Source organism: Salvelinus alpinus, chromosome 30, assembly GCF_045679555.1.
Source record: "Salvelinus alpinus chromosome 30, SLU_Salpinus.1, whole genome shotgun sequence".
In the NCBI taxonomy this organism is placed as follows: domain Eukaryota; kingdom Metazoa; phylum Chordata; class Actinopteri; order Salmoniformes; family Salmonidae; genus Salvelinus; species Salvelinus alpinus.
The window spans coordinates 12,695,385-12,719,909 of record NC_092115.1 but is presented as its reverse complement, the minus strand read 5'-3'; the positions used below and the strand labels follow the sequence as shown (position 1 = coordinate 12,719,909).

Below are 24,525 nucleotides of genomic sequence, written 5' to 3'. Positions count from 1 at the left end.
TCATAAGTTTGGGCACACCTACTCATTCGAGGGTTTTTCTTTATGTTTTACTATTTTCTACATTGTAGAATAATAGTGAAGACATCAAAACTATGAAGTAACACATATGGTATCATGTAGTAACCAACTCTGGTTCCCTAACTGTTCTCCTAGGAGGTTTAATTAACACTCTGAGAATGGACATTATAGGTTTATTTGGAGGTTTTCGAATAACTTCCTTAAAACTTTGACAGAATAATTTTTCAATAAGACTTTTAATAACACTGCTAGCTTATTTGGGGTAATCATTTTTGAACTCCAAGCACCTATTGGACACATGGAAATTAATTTCCTTACGCATTAATCATACAAACACATTTATTTGTTATTGTTACACAGCATCAGTGAGATTAAAACCTATAATCATATGCTCTCTAACCATGGATTTAGTCCACTGCGCCACCAGGATGGAGCTAGCATACCATGTTTCTTTAGGCATACAAAGCTGTTCATTTGAGTCTATTCAAACAGACCCTATTTCAAAGGAAACAATCACTCGTTAAGATCAGGTGTGGCCAATTAGTGGGCACGGCCAACACATCTGAATACAATTATTAACAAGATAGAGGATCAAGAGAGTTTTGTTAATGCTGAAAACGGAATGTATGTTTTAAAATAACATTCTTGTAACATTCTCTGAACGTTGCTAACGTTTTCTTGTGGTTTTTATGGAAAGTTTTCATCACGTTCTCTGAACAATTTGAGAACATTACTTTACATAGAGCCATGAGGAAACCTGTAGGAAACTTTATGCTGAAGTACTGAAATTCCCACAGAAGAACGTTGCTAATTAATGTTCTTTGAACAATTTGAGAACATTTTAGGAACAAACTTTTACAGATGCACAATCGAGAGCATCCTGTCGGGCTGGCTACAGTCTGCTGTCCTGCCGTACTGGCCACAGCCTGGTACGGCAACTGCACCACCCTCAACCCCAGGGCTCTCCAGAGGGTAGTGAGGTCTGCACAACGCATCACCGGGGGCAAACTTCCTGCCCTCCATGACACCTACAGCACCCGATGTCACAGGAAAGGCCAAAAAGATCATCAAGGACATCAACCGCCCGAGCCACTGCATTTTCACACCGCTACCATCCAGAAGGCGAGGTCAGTACAGGTGCATCAAAGCAGGGGCCGAGAGACTGAAAAACAGCTTCTATCTCAAGGCCATCAAACTGCTAAACAGCAATCACTAACTCAGAGAGGCTGCTGCCCGCATTGAGACCCAATCACTGGCCACTTTAATAAATGGATCACTAGTCACTTTATACAATGCACTCTAAATAATGCCACTTTAATAATGTTTACATATCTTACATTACTCATATCACATGTATATACTGTATTTTATACCATCTACTGCACCTTGCCTATGCCGCTCGGCCATCGCTCATCCATATACTTATATGTACATATTATCATTCACCCCTTTAGATTTGTGTGTATTAGGTAGTTGTTGGGGAACTGTTAGGTGACTTGTTAGATATTACTGCACTGTCGGAACTAGAAGCACAAGCATTTCTCTACACTCGCATTAACATCTGCTAACCATGTGTATGTGACAAATAAAATTGGGTTGAATTTTGATTTGATTTGAATTAGAACCATGAGGAAGACTGTAGGAAACGTTATGCTGAAGTACTGAAATTCCCACAGAAGAATGTATTTATTTTTTTACATTCTTCTTTTAGAACATTCCCAATGTCAAACTTGACCAGTTCGAGAACGTTCCTAGAACATTAGTAAAATTGAAATTAAATGAAACTATGTTTGAACTTTTAGTAAATGTGTTAAATTAATGAAATACCAAGAAACTATCCTGCACCATTCCCAAAAAGTTGTGGGAAGGTTGTATGCAAAATAACCATAGGACAACCATGGTCTCGCCATGCTCTAAGAGACATATGGGTCTCAGAATGTTATGGGTTAGCTGGGCGTGCTTTTATCTGACGAGCTTCACTCCAATTCCTCACATTTACTTGCCAGGCCTTTTGTGGAATAATAGATGAGGGCACATGAGAGCAACGAGATTCAGACCTCATGCTCCCCTTTATTATTGGCTAATTACAGATGTAGGATCTTAATTTGCAGAGAATTTTCCTGCACTACAGGACATGCAAACTTGTAGTGTATTTGAGTTTTAAAAATGCTTCTAAAGTTTGTGATTTTCATTTAGAAATTTCAGACTTGATTTGTCCTAGTACAAAATATATCAACCCCTACATAAATGTCCATTCATTATAATCCACAAAATAATTCACATTTCCTGTTGCTGCAGGATTATTTTCCTGCTGTAACAAACTGGCTCAAATTAAGATCCTACACCTGTACATAACAATGGATTACGAGGCATGTCTAGTTTTTGAATGGAATCACATTCTTGTCTTTAGAAGGTGTAATCATTGGATATCAGCTGACGTGTTCATCATTGATCAAACTGATCTCGAAGCGACAACACAACGCTTCATTAAAATAAAAACGGAGGTAACAGGAGGGTATGACAGGAGTTGTTGTGTTTATGTCACCATTTTATTTGTGACTTAGATCAATCCAAATGTTTTTTTGTGTGTGTGTGACTTCATAAGAAAGATAAATGTGAGAAAGATAGAATATAAGTGGATGGACATGCTTTAACGTTGCAGATGGAGAATTCAAACCTCCATAGCAGAGGGCAATGCATGGTCCAGTGTCGGTTTTAGACCACCATGCCAAACTCCAGCACATCCAAGGATCGTTAAGCACTTTAAAATACATTCTCTGTAAGAAATGTGCAATATAAAATTTGATTAATTGATTGTTTAGAGAATAAGTGTGTATCTGCATGTTCCCTTTAGGATTGCAAGTGCTTTGAGTTGTCTAACTTTGTAAGCGAGACAAAATGTAGAGTTCATGGGGTCCTAATTTACAAAGCATTTGCACCTGTTTTTTTGTTGTTGTGAGACATAGAAAGTGGGGATAAGGGCAGAAACATTGCTAGAAGTTAGGAAAGATTAAAACTGTAAAATTAAGTAACAAGTAGACTAGACTACTGCTGGTAGACTACTGCTATGTTATCAGCTGTTCAATAGGAAGAATGAAACCTGTGAGTTACTTGTGTTTGTGGCCTTTATCCAAGATGTTATCTCAGGCTATTCTATTCATCAGGTTGAGGATGCAGTTCAATCAGGTCAAGAATGTTTTTTAAATAGACTGTTTGAGGAGTTAAAAATACACCTCAGTGGATGAAGGTGTGGTGAGGAATGACTGGAATGTTCTCTGACAGGTGGTAGTCTATTTATAGGATCTGTGTTGTAGCCAACCAACAGGAAGTGTATTCAGCCCAGGAACAGTCTAACACCAGGACAAAGGATTCACAAAGGGTCTCAGAGTAGGAGAGCTGATTAATTTTATTTTAAAGTTGAACCTTTATTTAACTAGGCAAGTCAGTTAAGAACAAATTCTTATTTACAATGACGGCCTAGGAACAGTGGGTTAACTGCCTTGATCAGAGGCAGAACGACAGATTTTTACCTTGCCGGTTCATGGATTCAATCCAGCAACCTTTTCGATTACTGGCACAACGCTCTAACCACTAGGTTACCTGCCACCCCGTGATCTAGGATCAGGTCTTCTCTTTTATTCATTATGATTTAAAAGGCAAAACCGATCCTACTTCAACACTACTCTGAGACGCTTTGTGAATACAGGCCCAAACATAGACATACTTAATTTGTGCTCATGTTCTGAAGGGCCTAACTTTTCTTTGTTTCCGCTGTTACCACAAACGTGGAACATGAAGTAGGTTACTATGCACATAGGTAGATAGGTATGTAGACAATGTTATTTTAAGAATAAGTATTTTTCATGTGACGACCCAATTGACCCCGACGCAGAGGAAGTGAGAACCTGCTGATCGAAAACAATCAGTGGAAATTCCTGCAGACACAGCAGGGGTTCAAACTGTAGAACCCAGTTCCTACATTTGAATATAACAATGTATTGTATCAAACAAAACTTCAGCTTCAGTTTATCTCTGGGACCCTCAGGATGACAAATCAGAGCAAGATTACTGAATGTACGTACATTATTTACCTTCAGAGGTAAATGTATCAAACCAGTTGCCATGATAAATGTTTTGCTGTTGTTGTGCATTCTCCTCAAACAAAAGCATGGTGTTCATTCACTGTAATAGCTACTGTAAATTGGACAGTGCAGTTAGATTAACAAGAATTTAAGCTTTCTGCCCATATAACACATGTCTATGTCCTGGAAGGTTTGCTGTTACTTACAAACGTCATGCTAATCACATTAACACACGTTAGCTCAACCTTCCCGGTATAGGGACACCGATTCTATAGAGGTTAAATTATTCCGCTCTTCACCTCAATATGAACAGGAACGTTTCACGGTACTAAAAGAAACAATTGGAAAACAAGGCTGTCTTACGTTGCGCCAACTAAACTGTCCCTTATTGGTAGAGCGTGCTCACCCCCTGGACGTTGTGTGTTGAAGTTTTGTATGGTTCTCATGTTTACTAATAAAACAATGAGTTATTATTTTGATTGCTTGGCCTGGCTATAGCAATAAGTACGATAGCTAACGTGACTGAAATGACGAAGGCTAACAAGCCAAGTTTCGGCTTCCCGGTCATACCCCAAAGATACTCACGTTTGTTATTTTGTATGTCTCGGCTCGGTCCATGCTCAGGCTGCCCTCGCTCGAATCAGTTCATGTGTGGGACTAGGGGACGGCTGCCACTGTTGCTCTAGTGGTCCGTGGCGTAGGTTCTTTCAACAATCTTGTAGTATTCCATAAAGGGCTTGGTGTTTCCGATAGTGACAGAAGGATACTTCTCCACCCGGCACAGCCAGAAGAGGACTGGCCACCCCTCATAGCCTGGTTCCTCTCTAGGTTTCTTCCTAGGTTTTGGCCTTTCTAGGGAGTTCTTCCTAGCCACCGTGCTTCTACACCTACATTGCTTGCTGTTTGGGGTTTTAGGCTGGGTTTCTGTACAGCACTTTGAGATATTAGCTGATGTACGAAGGGCTATATAAATAAATTTGATTTGATTTGATGGCTACTCGTAGAGAGATGGTGACCAGGTTCTGTGGTTAAGGACTGCTTGCCTCTCTTCCCAGACTTATCAATGAAGGGTTCGGTTCCACCGGACAGTGCCCCCACATTTTGTTACGGCAAACAGAGTCCTACGTTATCCATTGCCAGAGCCCTCTGTGCCCATAAGGGGACCGGGCTTCATGCAGGCTCAAAGTGTGTTGGAAGCTTGTTCATGTTTAATGCCCCTCAGTTGCCCCACATTCCATGGTTTTCACAGGGTTTAAGGGGTATATCAATCTCCCCAGGGTTAGAGTAATAAATTGGGCAATTCGCTCTCTGTCCACAACTTCTCCCTCATAGGTGGCTCATTACAGGGATTCATTGCTGTGTCCTGCCTGTAGCTCACTAGTCACTATGAGGTGCTTAGTGATACAGGTTATGGGTTCTATAGGCGATTGGTTTAATTCCTGGAAATTAGATTAGATTAAATTAAGAATTGCCTCTGTCTGTTACCACAGAAGGGGTGAGTGTTTCAGAGCTTCTTCCAGCTGGGTTGCAAGGTGCTGTGGCACTGTGTAACGGCAGCCTTCCTCCTCTTCACGAGAAGAGAAGGTGTAGCAGGGATCGGACCAACACACAGCGTAGCCAGTGCTCAACATGTTTAATAAACGAAACTGTGAACACTTACAACAATACAAAAATAACAAACGTGGCAAACCGAAACAGTCCTCTCTGGTGAAACGAACACAAAGACAGGAAACAACCACCCACAAACCCCAACACAAAACAAGCCACCTAAATATGATTCCCAATCAGAGACAACACAAAACACCTGCCTCTGATTGAGAACCATATTAGGCCAAACATAGAAACAGACAAACTAGACACACAACATAGAATGCCCACCCAGCTCACATCCTGACCAACACTAAAACAAGTAAAACACACAAGAACTATGGTCAGAACGTGACACACTGGTACCTGTGACTGGCGGGTGTGATAACCTTCATTATAGCGTTTTTTCGCCTGGGTCTATTTTTAATGTGTGTGGTCCAGTGCTGGGTGCAAGCCGGTTACCAGCGCGCATCTTACCGCCTGTTGTGACAGAAGTACCCCCAAGTGCCACTGCCAATCGGGGTACCATTTTTTACAGGAGCCCCCAAACCCTGAGTTGAACGAGCTATCATGCAAACCTTGGCACATAAACAGTTGTGTCAACCCAAGGTTCCACAGTGTTCACTGGTATCCAAAGTGTTGTGTCTCCCGTTGTGGGTTCAATTAAAAACTCTCCACATTTAGACACGGTTTGAGAGTGGTGGTAAGGGAAAGATAGCCAAGCTCTCCCAGTCCCTGTGCCTTCAGATGGCACTTGACGGGAGGCTTGCTGTCTGCTCCAACCATTGCCTAGTGGTTCGAGTGTTGGGCCAGTAACTGAAAGGTTGCAGGAATGAATCCCTGAGCTGACACGGTAAAAATCTATTGTTCTTCCACCTGAGCAAGGCAGTTAACTCACTGTTCCCTGGGTGCCGAAGATGTGGATGTTGATTATGGCAGCCCCCCGCACCTCTCTGATTTAGAGGGGTTGGGTTAAATGCAGAAGACATATTTCAGTTGAATACATTCAGTCCCAATGGTGCGCATGTGCTGTGTTGCTCTGGTTCATGTGAACAGTCAGATCAGGGTACAGGCTACAATTTGTCACGCGTCCCTCCCGCTGCTGCGTTGTCATCAAGTCGACTGTTCCTGAGGTCTCAGTGCCTGTTTTGAGGGAAGGAACATCCTCCCATCTCCAGACACGGGCAAGCCGACTGATTTTTATGTCAGGTTCAGTACCGGCTGGTACATTTTACACTCCGTTCTAGACTTATATGTCCTCAGCAAGCACCTCAGAGTCTATGAATTCAGAATGCTCATGAGCCACCAGCTATAACAGTCGCAGTGTTACACACATACATGCAGGGGTCTCATACTCAGTCTCTACGCTTCATAGGAAACCAGAAAATGAGTTGTCAAACTGCATCTCACCGCATTCCCTTTCTGGATCTCAAGTTAGAAAAGTGCGATTTGCGAGTGAGTTCATCCTCATAAGGGGGTATCCGGGTTCTGGTTCCTATAAGCCTAATTTCGTCTGGTTCACCGAATGTGCCTATGCCTACTGGGAATGAGGGATTCTGTGAGCGAAACCGTTACCCTGAGGCTATTGTTGTTATGGCCTTTCCAGCGGTGAGTGCTAGTCTCTCTCCTTGATGCATCTCACAGCCAAAACTGGTTGAATCGGGTGTCCTGAAAATGGTTGTCTAGCAATGGAGAACAACCAATTTGACAGAGTTTGAAGAAGTTAGAATAGAACAATGGGAAAATATTGCACATTCCAGGTGTGGAAAGCTCTTACGGACTTACCCAGAAAGACTCACAGCAGTCATCGCTGACAAAGGTACTTCTACAAAGCACTGACTTAGTGGTGTGAACACATACAGTATGTAAATTAGATATTTCTGTATTAAATTTTCAATATATTTGCAAACATTTTTAAAAACATGTTTTCACGTTGTCATTATGGAGTAATGTGTGTAGATGGGTGTAGATGGGTGAGAAAACAATCCATTTTGAATTCAGGCTGTAACACAACAATGTGGAATAAGTCAAGGGGTGTGAATACTTTCTGAAGGCTCTGTAGATACTGTACACGGAGGCTATAGATGGCATAGATAGACAGTTAATATGCACAAGCATCCAAGTGAGTTCCATTTGAGCATTTACTCCTGCAGTGTATTGTGTATAAGTGTATATGCATGGGGTCTTGCTTTGTCACTTTGGGTCATGCATGAAAAGAAAAATGTTACTTTACTAAGAAATGTACAGTAATTTTATAGTAATTTATCAACAGTTAATTATTAGCTTGTAGATTGTTTATGAATCTATACTAAGAAACTATAAGGTTGCCAAATACTGATCTGACAAACCAGGCATCGGCAACATAAGGCAGGGTATTTGCCTTTTGCATGCCAAGCAATTTGATCAAATTGATATAATAAATGAAATTACATTCGTTTTAAATTGCATTGGTTTTCCATAAATGGCTACTGCGTTGGACCTGAAACCGTTCCTGAGAGTATTCCTTGGGCCAGTGTTTCCAACAGTCCTCCAGTATCCCCAACGGCACACAGTTCTGTTGTAGCCCTGGACAGTTTTGATGTTAGTTGACGAGTGTAATCAGGTTTGCTTGTCCAGAGCTACAACAAAATGGTGTGCTGTTGGGGGTACTGGAGGACTGTTGGGAAAAACTACCTTAGGCCTACAGTATGTGTGAAGATAAACCGTCTTGGGTATAATTTAAAAGAAGAAAGGGAAGTGTGGCTGTCACGTTCGTCGTAACGATGAGACCAAAGCGCAGCGTGATTTGAATACATTCTTCTTTAATCAAAGAAAGAATACTGAACAAACTATACAAAACAACAAAACGAACGTGAAGCTAATATACTGTAACTGAGTGCTGACATGCAACTACACATAGACAATAACCCACAAAACCAAAATGGAAAATGGCAACCTAAATAGGATCCCCAATCAGAGACAACGATAAAGAGCTGCCTCTGATTGGGAACCAATTCAGGCCACCATAGACCTACATATGGCTAGACTACACACACACACCTAGACATACAAAAACCCTAGACAATACAAAACAATCATACCCACCCTCGTCACACCCTGACCTGACCAAAATAATACAGAAAACATAGAATACTAAGGTCTGGGCGTGACAGTGGCTTAGATGCACAAGGTGTGTCTCTCTGCAGAATGCACTCTCCTGCCAATTTGTGTGTATTTATTGTTTCATAACTTCATTGTGTAAATTGTTTGCCCTCTGATAGTTTGCGTCTAGCAAATCCCCATTACATACAGTATATCACCAGTAGTACGTTTACCATTAATCCCAATAATTTGTTTAGTTACGGTAATTTCTGTTAATGCATTCAATATATTATTATTACAGTCATTACAGAGTGGACACATTGTTTTCAGAGCTCACAACCTTTGCTACACTTGTGAGAAACAAGTTACAGTGGGGAGAACAAGTATTTGATACACTGCCGATTTTGCAGGTTTTCCTACTTACAAAGCATGTAGAGGTCTGTAATTTTTATCATAGGTACACTTCAACTATGAGAGACGGAATCTAAAACAAAAATCCAGAAAATCACATTGTATGATTTTTAAGTAATTAATTTGCATTTTATTGCATGACATAAGTATTTGATACATCAGAAAAGCAGAACTTAATATTTGGTACAGAAACCTTTGTTTGCAATTACAGAGATCATACGTTTCCTGTAGTTCTTGACTAGGTTTGCACACACTGCAGCAGGGATTTTGGCCCACTCCTCCCTACAGATCTTCTCCAGATCCTTCAGGTTTCGGGGCTGTCGCTGGGCAATACGGACTTTCAGCTCCCTCCAAAGATTTTCTATTGGGTTCAGGTCTGGAGACTGGCTAGGCCACTCCAGGACCTTGAGATGCTTCTTACGGAGCCACTCCTTAGTTGCCATGGCTGTGTGTTTCGTGTCGTTGTCATGCTGGAAGACCCAGCCACGACCCATCTTCAATGCTCTTACTGAGGGAAGGAGGTTGTTGGCCAAGATCTCGCGATACATGGCCCCATCCATCCTCCCCTCAATACGGTGCAGTCGTCCTGTCCCCTTTGCAGAAAAGCATCCCCAAAGAATGATGTTTCCACCTCCATGCTTCACGGTTGGGATGGTGTTCTTGGGGTTGTACTCATACTTCTTCTTCCTCCAAACACGGCGAGTGGAGTTAGACCAAAAAGCTCTATTTTTGTCTCATCAGACCACATGACCTTCTCCCATTCCTCCCCTGGATCATCCAGATGGTCATTGGCAAACTTCAGACAGGCCTGGACATGCACTGGCTTAAGCAGGGGGACCTTGCGTGCGCTGCAGGATTTTAATCCATGACGGCGTAGTCTGTTACTAATGGTTTTCTTTGAGACTGTGGTCCCAGCTCTCTTCAGGTCATTGACCAGGTCCTGCCGTGTAGTTCTGGGCTGATCCCTCACCTTCCTCATGATCATTGATGCCCCACGAGGTGAAATCTTGCATGGAGCTCCAGACCGAGGGTGATTGACCGTCATCTTGAACTTCTTCCATTTTCTAATAATTGCGCCAACAGTTGTTTCCTTCTCACCAAGCTGCTTGCCTATTGTCCTGTAGCCCATCCCAGCCTTGTGCAGGTCTACAATTTTATCCCTGATGTCCTTACACAGCTCTCTGGTCTTGGCCATTGTGGAGAGGTTGGAATCTGTTTGATTGAGTGTGTGGACAGGTGTCTTTTATACAGGTAACGAGTTCAAACAGGTGCAGTTAATACAGGTAATGAGTGGAGAACAGGAGGGCTTCTTAAAGAAAAACTAACAGGTCTGTGAGAGCCGGAATTCTTACTGGTTGGTAGGTGATCAAATACTTATGTCATGCAATAAAATGCAAATTAATTATTTAAAAATCATACAATGTGATTTTCTGGATTTTTGTTTTAGATTCCGTCTCTCACAGTTGAAGTGTACCTATGATAAAAATTACAGACCTCTACATGCTTTGTAAGTAGGAAAACCTGCAAAATCGGCAGTGTATCAAATACTTGTTCTCCCCACTGTATGTGTTTTTGTGCCTGATAAGCAGGATATTCAACTTGCAGTTTTTTTGTCAATGACATGTCTGTGAGATATCTCTCTCCGTCAGAACACAGCGCAAAAAAAAACTTCCACACATCCTGTTCTTCTGACGAGATAGAAAGTCTGCTAAATCGACCGTTCTGAGGCTTCTGACTGTCACATGACCCAGTTAAATGAGGAGAAACTGGTTACTAATACACAGTGTGTCTAAACAAGGAAATTATGACGATTTGTCATGATGTGTTTTTTTGTCTCACTACCTCAATCAACAGCCAAACAGATCTGAAACAGAGAACTGGTACAGGAAGCGACAAACTGCCACATAAAGTTAGATTCTCTCCCGCCAAAACCTTCTCACGGTAACACTTTACCTAAACTAAAGCATCCTGGTGTAATGCTTTATAAGTTGTTATTAGCATGTAGGAGCCTTTATAATGTCTTATAAAAAGGCTTGTAATATGTTGTTTCTTTCTCTGCATAAACTGTTAAACTATCTGGCTGTTATTTTGTTCAGATACCTAATGCATAATTTACCCAAATGCTTGAAGTAAAAAGTTACCTTTTCAGTAAAATGTGTGAAGCTTCTTCAACAAAACTGGTCTTTAATAAACCTTAGAATGTTCTAAGTAAATTATCAGTGTTTTGAAGGATTGAAGCAGTAATTGTTGTGTGTGAATGTATGTGTTTTTATTGAATTTATATTCAGTAAGATCCTAATTTAGCAAACAAATACATTCATTACGTTAGAACTCTTGTTTTAATTTGTATATTTCTTTTACATATATACAGTGCAATAACAACATGTTTACATTGTCATTCCTTCACATATTAATTCTCCAACTTGTTATAATTTTTTTCAGCTTACATGCCTCATGGCGTGGTGTCAGAGTAAAAACATATCCTATTGTAAACTTGTATTGGTTTTAAAAGACACACTTAGTAGATAATCGTATCTAATGTCTCATCAAATAACTCCACTGATCAACTGCAGATACCTGCTCATACAGTTACTGCTCTGGCTGTTAACATGCTACATAATATGCATAATTGAAAACATCCCCCAAGACACAGAAAGTCCCTAACTATCACATACTCTGCAAGGTAATCCCCCAGCACCCCATCTCTGTCATAGAAATACAATCTATTTCTATGTTCTCTGTAATCCTTTTCTATGTGTCGTATGTTCAATTTACATTTTTATTAATTTAGCTGACGCTCTTATCCAGAGCGACTCACAGGAGCAATTAGGGTTAAGCACCTTGCTTAAGGGCACATCGAAAGATTTTTCACCTAGTCAACACATGGATTCAAACCAGCGACTTTTCAGTTACTGGCCCAACGCTCTTAACCACTAGCTGCTGCCCCTGTTGTGTTTCTCTTTCAAGTGGAAGCACATGGACTACTAGACACAAATGTCAGCAAGGACTCAAAGTCGCTTCTGTACGTTTCTTCCAGCCTTTCCCTTTGGCCTCTTATCTCTGTACCCAGTAGAATTGACATTTGAAAACATCTTCTTAGGAATTCCATTTGCAAACCCTTCTTGGCTGTCTAACATTGCAGTCCATTGTTGGAAGCCTCGGTCCAGTTTCTACCGTTGGTATTCATTTACACCTTAATGTAGTCTGATGCAGAGTCCAGTAAGGTCCTGTAGATGTTGGATCTGAGGAACCGGGGGTAGGAGTCTTTCTCCATCAATCTGTACACAATCCTCTGGGCCTCGTCGAAGCAAACTGTGGTGGGCGTCTTCACATTCCACCTGATGAGATCTCTGGTCTTGTGGTCAATGTTGATCTGGCGAGAGATAGAGGAAACTGATGAGACTTGGTGGATACAAGCAGATGTGGTCATATATAGTAAATAGTAAATATAGTATAGTAAATATATAGTAAATACATACATGATCAAAGATCTACATGCTTTTCGTAAAGTATTATAAACCGGGTGGTTCGAGCCCTGAATGCTGATTGGCTGAAAGCCGTGATATATCAGACCATATACCACGGGTATGACAAAACATTTATTTTTACTGTTCTAATTAAGTTTGTTACCAGTTTATAATAGCAATAAGGCACCTTGGGGGTTTGTGTTATATGGCCAATATACCACGGCTAAGGGCTGTATCCAGGCACTCCACGTTGAATCGTGTGTAAAAACAGCCCTCTGAGTACAACATACCTCTTTTGGAGCCTCGGCTTCTATATATGTCTTGTAGATTTTCTTGGCCCTGGAGGACAGCCTGAAGGACGACTTGATCTTCTTGTAGTCTTCACAGATCAGCCAGAACTCAATGTTCTCGTCACTGAACTCCGACTTCAGGAAGGCTTGAAATGTTGTCATGCCATCTAAAGGGTGCGGGGGTGGGGGGGACAGACACACAGACAGACTTAGCTAGGCTGAACAACCTGCAAACCTACGAAAATGGACATATGACGATTATATCATCAACCTCCTGTTATATGTTTAAATGTTGTTTTGAAGTACATGAAATGCTTACATTTCGATGCGAGAAGTCTCTCCAAAGACTGGGACCACAGGATCATCTCAGGGCTAAGTCTGTAAAAGTGGAGGACATTTAGTTTCAGATCAAAACCCTGGATGGAGATGTGGTTCCTGGATGTGTCCTGACAGAGTCTATCCTATTTACCGTTCAGTGTTGGGGGATTGGGAAGATCTGCGCTGTAGTCGGGATTTGAAGTCGCTTCCCCTGAAACATGAAGTAAATAGGTGAATACACTGTAAAACACAAGAATACACACAAAACGTGCACATGCACAATAAAACCAAAAGTTATATTGTTCCTAAGTGCAAAGGAAACCAGCAACCTCATTTAATGTTTTTTTAGAACAATTAAAGTGCCGAATGAGCGATAAACCAACTTTGAATGTAAAATGTATCACTGCATATACTCACTTTGTCTGCTTTCTCCTCTTGTCGTCCATGTCCATGTTGTGTGAATGCAGTTCCCTTGATGGTGACGTGACTAAGATAGGCATCTTTAGGGGAACAATAGTTGGGTTCTGTGTATGTAGTACTCAGTGTTGTGGTTCTCTGCTAGTTGTCAAAGTGTATATATTTTGACAGTTTCATCAACACCCCTCTTTATACAGAATATGGCTGCTGTGAGCGTCACGCGTTACGTTCGTTCCAAACCGCAAACATAGAGGAAGTAAGGTATGACGCCCGTTTGTTCAAACCAGCTCAATGTAGTTGCTTGTCTGCACGTTCAGAAACCTGCACAGGTCTGTCGAGAGTAAGGCCAGGAGATGTAAATATGACAGGGGAAATTTAAACAACAGATAAGCAGATATTTACCTTTACTCTGCGAGTTGGCTTAGGTGAAGAATAAAAAACAAGGTCCTTTTGTTAAAGTTTTCAAACATTTGTCAGGTGGAAGTTGTACTTTCATAAGAAGTCCTTTTGATTTCAGGTCCCCATGATTCTGCAACTTCTGTTTCCACCACTCTAAATGTGACTCTATATCTATTTATTTTTTATACAGTTTACCCTCTGTTAGTTAACACATTTACAAGCATTTTTGGGTGTGCGTCAATGCATGCTTTTTTTACAAGACTTGCTACCAACATAAACTTTTGCCTTTTGAAGAGTATAACCTTTTGGATGAGACAGTACCATAATACAGTGTTCAAATATTTTGGTGTAGGTGTCAGTAGAGTTGGTATCATGACACCTGGATGGATTATTTCCCCATTAATCATTTTATCTGGAGTTTTTGCCAGAAGTTATTGGTCCTTTGTAGCTCAGATGGTAGAGCTTGGCACTTACAACGGCAGGATAGTGGGTTAGATTCCCGCGACCACCCATATGTAAAATGTATGCATGCATGACTGTAAGCATCTGCTAAATGGCATATTACAAATGAAATAGGGTGCAAACAGAAGGGAGGAAAATACAGTACTTCAAAGATTTGACTGGATTCATCACTGAAAACCCCACTGCCCATCTTTTAGTATCCCAGTAGTGGCCTCTGACATGTCCTTTTCTGTCACAGAGAACCAACCATATAACGTATGTTATATACACAGATACATTGGGGCCGGATCACAATAGATTTCAAAAAAGAGTTAGTCTTGACTATAGGCCTAGACATCATGCTGTCAAAGACACTTAAAGTGATGCTCCAGAGCTTTAAAAAATATAGATATTTCAGCCAGTAGTTTTGAAAGGGGTCCCCAAAAGTTGTGAACAATTGTGTACTACATCATCCATTTCCTATGACATGTAACGTCCTGTAAATTTGTACAATATGTTCCAAATTTGTAAGTGCTTAATATCCCAGACTGCATCTTCAGGTAAAAAAAGGCAGATCTTTAGCATATGACAACTGAGCAGACAAAACCAGTAGTCAGTGTTGCTTTTACATCAGTGATGCTAACAGTTAGTGCCACTGGGAAGAATCAACCAGGATAACTGTGTGATGGTCACATGGTAGCAGAGAACATAATGCTTCAGATACAGTCCTCAGGAATACATGGCCGCTTCATGCTGTGTTCTGTACTGTATGATGTGTCATGTAAAGATTGTACATCAACATAAAACAAATGATATTCAAATTGTATATTGACCACAGCAATGCAGGTTCAATTCAGCAGTATTTCTCATCACTTTGAAGCATTCCTGTCAGCTTTGTATCCGTTAATCTCTCTCTCTCTCTCTCTCTCTCTCTCTCTCTCTCTCTCTCTCTCTCTCTCTCTCTCTCTCTCTGTGTGTACATCTGATCATTTGTGTGCACGCCTTGTAGATTTGTACTGTACAGTAGGTTTACCACCAACAGAGGTAAATAAGAGTAGAGAAAACCCAGAGGAAGTTGTGGTGTTCACAACTCAACCCCACCCCTTCCATGTAGTTTACATAGCACCTCTGAAAATAACCTGAACATTCAAAAACCAGACAGAACAAAACGTCTCACTGTCGGTTGGCAGATCACATGTGACTGCCCAAACCACCTACTTCCTCTGTCCTACGCAGCCAACTGAAATGTGTAATGTCATATGAGGACCTGAAAATAAATAAATGAAATATCCCATAAATTAAATATGTGGGAGGCAGTGTATTCGACATGAGGTATAGTCAGTCCACTGACATAGGATTGTTCTATGTTCCACTGACATAGGATTATTCTATGTTCCACTGACATAGGATTGTTCTATGTTCTACTGACATAGGATTGTTCTATGTTCCACTGACACAGGATTGTTCTATGTTCCACTGACATAGGATTGTTCTATGTTCCACTAACATAGGATTGTTCTATGTTCCACTGACATAGGATTGTTCTATGTTCCACTAACATAGGATTGTTCTATGTTCCACTGACATAGGATTGTTCTATGTTCCACTGACACAGGATTGTTCTATGTTCCACTGACATAGGATTGTTCTATGTTCCACTAACATAGGATTGTTCTATGTTCCACTGACATAGGATTGTTCTATGTTCCACTGACACAGGATTGTTCTATGTTCCACTGACATAGGATTGTTCTATGTTCCACTGACACAGGATTGTTCTATGTTCCACTGACACAGGATTGTTCTATGTTCCACTGACATAGGATTGTTCTATGTTCCACTAACATAGGATTGTTCTATGTTCCACTGACATAGGATTGTTCTATGTTCCACTGACATAGGATTGTTCTATGTTCCACTGACACAGGATTGTTCTATGTTCCACTGACACAGGATTGTTCTATGTTCCACTGACATAGGATTGTTCTATGTTCCACTAACATAGGATTGTTCTATGTTCCACTGACATAGGATTGTTCTATGTTCCACTGACATAGGATTGTTCTATGTTCCACTGACATAGGATTGTTCTATGTTCCACTGACATAGGATTGTTCTATGTTCCACTGACACAGGATTGTTCTATGTTCCACTGACACAGGATTGTTCTATGTTCCACTGACATAGGATTGTTCTATGTTCCACTGACACAGGATTGTTCTATGTTCCACTGACATAGGATTGTTCTATGTTCCACTGACATAGGATTGTTCTATGTTCCACTGACATAGGATTGTTCTATGTTCCACTGACATAGGATTGTTCTATGTTCCACTAACATAGGATTGTTCTATGTTCCACTGACATAGGATTGTTCTTTGTTTCACTAACATAGGATTGTTCTATGTTCCACTGACATAGGATTGTTCTATGTTCCACTGACATAGGATTGTTCTATGTTCCACTGACATAGGATTGTTCTATGTTCTACTGACATAGGATTGTTCTATGTTCCACTGACATAGGATTGTTCTATGTTCCACTGACATAGGATTGTTCTATGTTCTACTGACATAGGATTGTTCTATGTTCCACTGACATAGGATTGTTCTATGTTCCACTGACATAGGATTGTTCTATGTTCCACTGACATAGGATTGTTCTATGTTCCACTAACATAGGATTGTTCTATGTTCCACTGACATAGAACAATCCTATGTTCCACTGACATAGGATTGTTCTATGTTCTACTGACATAGGATTGTTCTATGTTCCACTAACATATGATTGTTCTATGTTCCACTGACATAGGATTGTTCTATGTTCCACTGACATAGAATTGTTCTATGTTCCACTGACATAGGATTGTTCTATGTTCCACTGACATAGGATTGTTCTATGTTCCACTGACATAGGATTGGCATATTGACATATTAGGTACAGTGTGTTTAGTACTGTACTGTGATAGTATTGTATACCTCCTAACATACCTGCTAACTCCAGCCCACACAGAGCATGAGAATTTTGTACATGATAACATATTTTATATATTTTTTACATTTAAATGTAACCTTTATTTTAACTAGACAAGTCAGTTAAGAACAAATTCTTATTTACAACGACGGCCTACCCCAGCCAAACCCTAACCCAGACAACGCTGGGCCAATTGTGCGCCCCCCTATGGGATACAGCCCCCCCCCCATATTATATATAACTAGAAAAAGGACATTTCATGAAGAAAATGTGTATTTTCAGCTATTTTAAGAGGCCAATATAGAATTCAAGCCCAACAGACATTGGAGACTTTCTATGAAACCATGTGTATTCTGGGAAATACACTCTGTATACCTAGGCTCACTTTGCATGCCTTCACCATGGTTACGTAAGGTATGCAAACGACCTCTATCAGGCCATCGCACAGCAATGCACCTTTGACCCCAGTACGCACATTAAACTCACTTTTCAGAGCATCTAAACACTGTGGTTTAAAGCTCTATTAGATCAGTCTTAAACATCTGAAAAAGGTATTCTCTTTGTACCTTCAATGATGTGAAAGTTCCTCCAAAAACACACATTGTCTGTAACATAGTATGGTGGTGGTTCATAACGGTCTATGTGAAACTTGTACAGCGTCTGTTTTCTGTGCTAAATGTGCACACCATTCACCGTAGGAGAACGTTTCTCCTCATGTTCTGGTGCAGGGCCAGTTTCATTTGATTAAGTAATAGTCTCCATACTACAATAACGTAAGTTAATTTGAGAGCTTTGCTGCCATCTGGAGTTGGAAACCTGCACGCACTTCAGGGACCACATCCCTCCAAAACCCTTCTAACCATAAAAAAAAAATGTCATTGTAATTTTCATTTAACCTTTATTTAACTAGGCAAGTCAGTTAAGAACAAATCCTCATTTATAATGACGGCCTACACCGGCCAAACCTGGATGACACTAGGTCAATTGTGCGCCGCCCTATGGGACTCCCAATCACGGCCGGCTGTGATACAGCCTGGATTCTTGAAGTGTGTCGACTTGCTCACGCACCCCTCACGGATTTTGAAGTATTGGATTGATGCCAACTCGGGCAAGAGGGAGTTTGCATCATATTTCTCGTTTCCATTCATATTTATCCACGATGGGGGGTGAATGTGTGCTCTCTTCAGGGAGAAGGGAAGTTAATCGGACCACAATCATGGTCAATCAAAACAATTGGGATGTTTTGCATCAAATTCAAAATGATAGCATGCAAGATACATTGCGAAAGAAAAGGCCTTCTCTTTGTCTCCCTGGTTGACTGGGAACTTTAAAGGCCTGAGTTCACTGTGATACCACTTTGTATTGCTGTAATCAGTGCACCTAGTGCACCTATCTCTCCACACAGAAGGACAGGAGTTTGGAAACTCATTTGCATAGTTTATTTTATTTAGAATATGATGCTTGATTCATTCAGATAATTTTGATTTCAATTTGAGACAGTATCTGATTACATATAATTACAAAAGTGATAATACTATTGATACAAATGAAGAGCTTATTTTGTCATTTAATTTATGGTCAAAGGGGTAACTTTTAGTCTCTAACAGCCATTTTAGTCTCTAACAGTGATACCACAAACCCCCGAGGTGCCTTATTGCTGTTATAAACTGGTTACCAACGTAATTATAACAGTAAAAATAAATGTTTTGTCATATGGTGCTATACGGTCTGATATACTACGGCTGTCAGCCAATCAGCATTCAGGGCTGGAACCACCCAGTTTATACTTCATGTTTTAGAGTAGTGTTTCTCAACCTCTGGACCAATTAGATGGTTTCTGGTTAGATGGTTAGCTGACAGCCATTTAGTCTGTTCTCAAGTGCTAGTTTTAAAGGGGCAATCTGCAGTTGCGAAATCCATTTTTGGAGGTATAGATTAATGATATGTACCCATTGAGTCTTGACAAATATAACTTATAGATGCCTCACGAGTATAGTTCAGCCAAAATCCATCAGAACCCCAAATATTAGCTTATTTTACTCCAATGTTTGTAAACGTTACATTTCTTCAGGCCCATTCCTCAGCTTTTTACAAAAACAGAGGCGAGGTTTCCCACTTTGTTATTTCAACTAAGGATTGCCACATATTAAAGGGATAGTTCACTATTTTGCATCACTATGATACAATACGTTTCCACTTGCATTGCTACATGTAGCCTTTTCCTGCAGACAATGACCAAAAGCTCTGTCTTTGGCCTCATGGGTGGAATGTTATTCATATATTTCATCATTTCATCATTAATAAAGATTATTAAAAAAGCCCAACGAAAATCCGGTGTTTCAATGTCAAACAGTTTTGTTATATTTCAGTCTTCTGTGATGTATATAAAGTGTAATATTGGGATACAAACTCAAAACTGAATACATTTCAACTCTATATCTGACATGGTACATGTGTCTTCTTTTTTAAAGCCCATAACCATGTTTGTGAGGTGTATACTTTTGTTTCAAAGTAGATTTGTTTAAGACCACCAAGAGTCACTCTGTGTGACCCTGATTTAGCCCACTGCCGTAAAAGGTTAAAAACTTTCTAGCCAGGATATTCTGGAAGTTGCTAAACTACATCCCAGGTAACAAAACCCTAGGTAAATTGAAAATATGATAACACCTTCAAAAAGTTAACTACCCCTTTAACCTAAGTGGTCCTCCATGGATGGAGGGACTATATATATCTTGCCAATCTCTGGTACATAAAAGGTTAAGAAACACTTTTAGAGTGTTTGTCGTTTGAGAGAGTCACCTTGCTCCCCTCAGCATATCCTGGTAGACGTCTGACTTGAGGAATCGTGGGTAACAATCCCTGGCCATCAGACTGTAGATCAACTTCTGTGCCATGTCAAATGAGGTCAGGCTCGGCTGAGAGATGTTCTTGGTGATATTTTCTCTGGTCCCACAATCAATGTTGATCTTTAAACAAGACACAATGTACAGTAAATGCATTTCTTTGGTCTTTCTTTTTTTTATACAGATTTCTATATCTAGATCTTATGTCTACTGACTACGCAGGTCATACCGATTAAATATCTCTGCAATAAATCTCTGCATATGCACAATGACAAGCATTACCAGGTGTAGATCCAACCAGGTCCTTTAAGGAATTTGTTCATTTTCAGGGAAGTTTGTTATATCAAATTGTGTTGAAATGTGGAGTTTTATTCTGTTTTACCAGATTGTGATAATATATGTGTCAGAGTAGCAGTGCTGATCTGGGATCAGTTCTCTCATGGCCCATATCATCTTATTCATTATGATGTTAAAGGCTAAACTGATCCTAGTTCAGAATCAGCCCTGGGTAGGTTACTTTCTAAATGTAATCTGTTACAGTTATTAGTTACCTGTCCAAAATTGTAATCAGTAATGCCCACTTTTGTATTACCCAAAACTCAGTAACGTAATCGTATTACTTTCAGTTACTTTTGAATTACTTTCCCCATAAGAGGCATTAGAAGAAGACATACATTATCCATCAAAAGCATTTGGTGTGTCATCATAGTGGTCTCTGACTTGTGGTCAGACTCGCTCAGGTGGAAAAAACTTAAACTTGCGTCTTTTTTCAACACTGAATTGAATGTCATTGAGAAGATGGAAAGGTGTCATAATGTCAATTTTTTTCTCAAACATCCTTCCTGAATTTAAAAGTAATCCAAGAAGTAATCATCTAGTTTTTCAAAAGCATCTGTAATCTGATTACAATATTTTTTCAGGTCACATGACTAATTACAGTTACAGTTTCTTTTTAATCAGATGACATGTAACCAATTACATGTAATCAGTTCCTCCCCAATCCTGTTCAGCTCCACGATACACAGTCCCAGATGGCTACTTACCTGTCTTGGTGCTTCACATTCCACAAACTCTGAGTAGATCCTGTTTGCAGATGAGATCATCTCTGGAAGAGACTTGATGTTCTTGTACTCCTCACAGGCCAGCCAAAACAGAATATTCTCCTCACTATACTCTGATTTAAGGAACTCTCGGAAAGCCGCCTGCCCGGCTGGAAATAGGGAAGAATATGAAAAGGGAAAATGTAAGATTTATTGGAAATGGGAATTTCTCATTGTTTGTTATTGTTAGAAAGTATATGAACATGAGTTCTGATAAAGGCAGTAATACCAACTTGATACATTTTAGTTACTGGAAGTAATACTAACTTGATATATTTAGCACTCTTGGTGATTGCCTTTCAGACAGGCAATATAGTAAAAAGATATAACTTTGTCCTTACATTTACAACCCAGGAGTTTGTCCACAGACTCTCCCCAAGTCTCAGCCTCTTCAAGTGGGTCCTTGGGAAAGCAACAAAATCTACCCTTGAAAAGAGTGTTGAGATCCATCACTAGCGCAGTTATCAGTGGTTCTTAAAACACAATATCAAATCTACCTCACACCTGGAGAGAAAATAGATTAATATCGTTTTCATCAATTCGTTTTTTTTTCTTTTGTCCAGTCAACAGAGCATCCAAAAATTCTAATTACTTGTTATCCAATACATTATATATTCATATCAACTTAAATTCAAAATGGACATATGACCCTTCACATTTCTGTAGCAAGTTGTAATTTATATTGAAATATAGAGTCATTCATTTACAGAATCAGACATAAAGAAACTCACTTTATTGCCATGGCTGCGTTGTCTGTCTGGGAGAGAGAAAATAGTTCCTGCCAGTGTGAAGCTGAGATTGGGATTGTTTTGAGGTGAAGGAGTTAAGTTGCATGGACTGATCTAAACAAGGCTCCCCTTGGAACACATGAAAATCAGTATGCAAAGTGATGTTTGGAGAGAGGGTATATATATAAATATTTGGTGAGAGAGTATACACCTGTGATTCAAGGAGTGGCCCTCATGCCTTCTGTTATATCCTGTCCACCTCAATATCATTTATAGATATGAGGATGAAAGGCAGAGTACATAATCCTAATACAACCCTAATGTCAAAAGAGCGTACCATTACCGTTTCGCCACATTATTTCTCAGTGGATAAATACTGCACAGTAAAACAAAGTGCTACCAAAATCTCTTTAAGATAGTCATCCATAGGCAGTTAAAACAACATTCATAAAATTAACATACATGGCTATATATTATTACAGAAAAATAGTCAGCCAGTGCAGGGTTTCCCAATACATATATTTTTTTTAAACCTTTATTTAACCAGGTAGGCTAGTTGAGAACAAGTTCTCATTTACAACTGCGACCTGGCTGATGAAGCCAGGCGACGGGAGCCTGGCCGTAAACTGGCTGATGAAGCCAGTCGACGGGAGCCTGGACGTAAACTGGCTGATGAAGCCAGTCGACGGGAGCCTGGCCGTAAACTGGCTGATGAAGCCAGTCGACGGGAGCCTGGACGTAAACTGGCTGATGAAGCCAGTCGACGGGAGCCTGGCCGTAAACTGGCTGATGAAGCCAGGCGACGGGAGCCTGGCCGTAAACTGGCTGATGAAGCCAGGCGACGGGAGCCTGGCCGTAAACTGGCTGATGAAGCCAGTCGGCGGGAGCCTGGCCGTAAACTGGCTGATGAAGCCAGTCGACGGGAGCCTGGCCGTAAACTGGCTGATGAAGCCAGGCGACGGGAGCCTGGCCGTAAACTGGCTGATGAAGCCAGGCGACGGGAGCCTGGCCGTAAACTGGCTGATGAAGCCAGGCGACGGGAGCCTGGACGTAAACTGGCTGATGAAGCCAGTCGACGGGAGCCTGGCCGTAAGCTGGCTGATGAAGCCAGGCGACGGGAGCCTGGCCGTAAACTGGCTGATGAAGCCAGGCGACGGGAGCCTGGCCGTAAACTGGCTGATGAAGCCAGGCGACGGGAGCCTGGACGTAAACTGGCTGATGAAGCCAGTCGACGGGAGCCTGGCCGTAAGCTGGCTGATGAAGCCAGGCGACGGGAGCCTGGCCGTAAACTGGCTGATGAAGCCAGGCGACGGGAGCCTGGCCGTAAACTGGCTGATGAAGCCAGGCGACGGGAGCCTGGCCGTAAACTGGCTGATGAAGCCAGGCGACGGGAACCTGGCCGTAAACTGGCTGATGAAGCCAGGCGACGGGAGCCTGGACGTAAACTGGCTGATGAAGCCAGTCGACGGGAGCCTGGCCGTAAACTGGCTGATGAAGCCAGTCGACGGGAGCCTGGCCGTAAACTGGCTGATGAAGCCAGGCGACGGGAGCCTGGACGTAAACTAATAGAGCATAAAGGGAAACGCCCTGCGTCCTGTGTATTACACTGGATTTGCATATCCGTTGTGGAATATCTTCCACATTAATCTCAAGGACACATGGACAACAATATGGTATGCTATGCACTGGGCTGCACTCTGTGCATACTGCATATGATATATGTCTGCCAAATCTAACTCTACAATAACACTAGGCTTCATTGGCTTTTGTGCGAATCAGAGCATGTACAGTGGGGCAAAAAAGTATTTAGTCAGCCACCAATTGTGCAAGTTCTCCCACTTAAAAAGATGAGAGAGGCCTGTAATTGTCATCATAGGTACACTTCAACTATGACAGACAAAATGAGAAAAAAAAATCCAGAAAATCACATTGTAGGATTTTTAATGAATTTATTTGCAAATTATGGTGGAAAATAAGTATTTGGTCAATAACAAAAGTTTATCTCAATACTTTGTTATATACCCTTTGTTGGCAATGACAGAGGTCAAACGTTTTCTGTAAGTCTTCACAAGGTTTTCACACACTGTTGCTGGTATTTTGGCCCATTCCTCCATGCAGATCTCCTCTAGAGCAGTGATGTTTTGGGGCTGTTGCTGGGCAACACGGACTTTCAACTCCCTCCAAAGATTTTCTATGGGGTTGAGATCTGGAGACTGGCTAGGCCACTCCAGGACCTTGAAATGCTTCTTACGAAGCCACTCCTTCGTTGCCCGGGCGGTGTGTTTGGGATCATTGTCATGCTGAAAGACCCAGCCTCGTTTCATCTTCAATGCCCTTGCTGATGGAAGGAGGTTTTCACTCAAAATCTCA

The 24,525-nt window shown here is 41.0% G+C and overlaps 2 protein-coding genes across 2 annotated transcripts; both read right to left on the bottom strand.

Annotated features, from left to right (window-relative positions):
- Positions 1–11,499: 11,499 nt before the first annotated feature.
- LOC139559851 (regulator of G-protein signaling 21-like) lies at positions 11,500–13,835 on the bottom strand. The gene is made up of 5 exons (XM_071376233.1): positions 13,672–13,835; positions 13,406–13,465; positions 13,256–13,314; positions 12,937–13,103; positions 11,500–12,552 (listed from the first exon to the last, which is right to left on the bottom strand). The coding sequence occupies exons 1-5, from the start codon at positions 13,752–13,754 to the stop codon at positions 12,367–12,369; spliced, it is 555 nt and encodes a 184-aa protein (XP_071232334.1). The 5' UTR covers positions 13,755–13,835; the 3' UTR covers positions 11,500–12,366.
- A 6,444-nt stretch (positions 13,836–20,279) lies between these two features.
- On the bottom strand, positions 20,280–21,877 carry LOC139559563 (regulator of G-protein signaling 21-like). The gene is made up of 3 exons (XM_071375661.1): positions 21,769–21,877; positions 21,371–21,537; positions 20,280–20,450 (listed from the first exon to the last, which is right to left on the bottom strand). The coding sequence occupies exons 1-3, from the start codon at positions 21,875–21,877 to the stop codon at positions 20,280–20,282; spliced, it is 447 nt and encodes a 148-aa protein (XP_071231762.1).
- Positions 21,878–24,525: the final 2,648 nt, after the last annotated feature.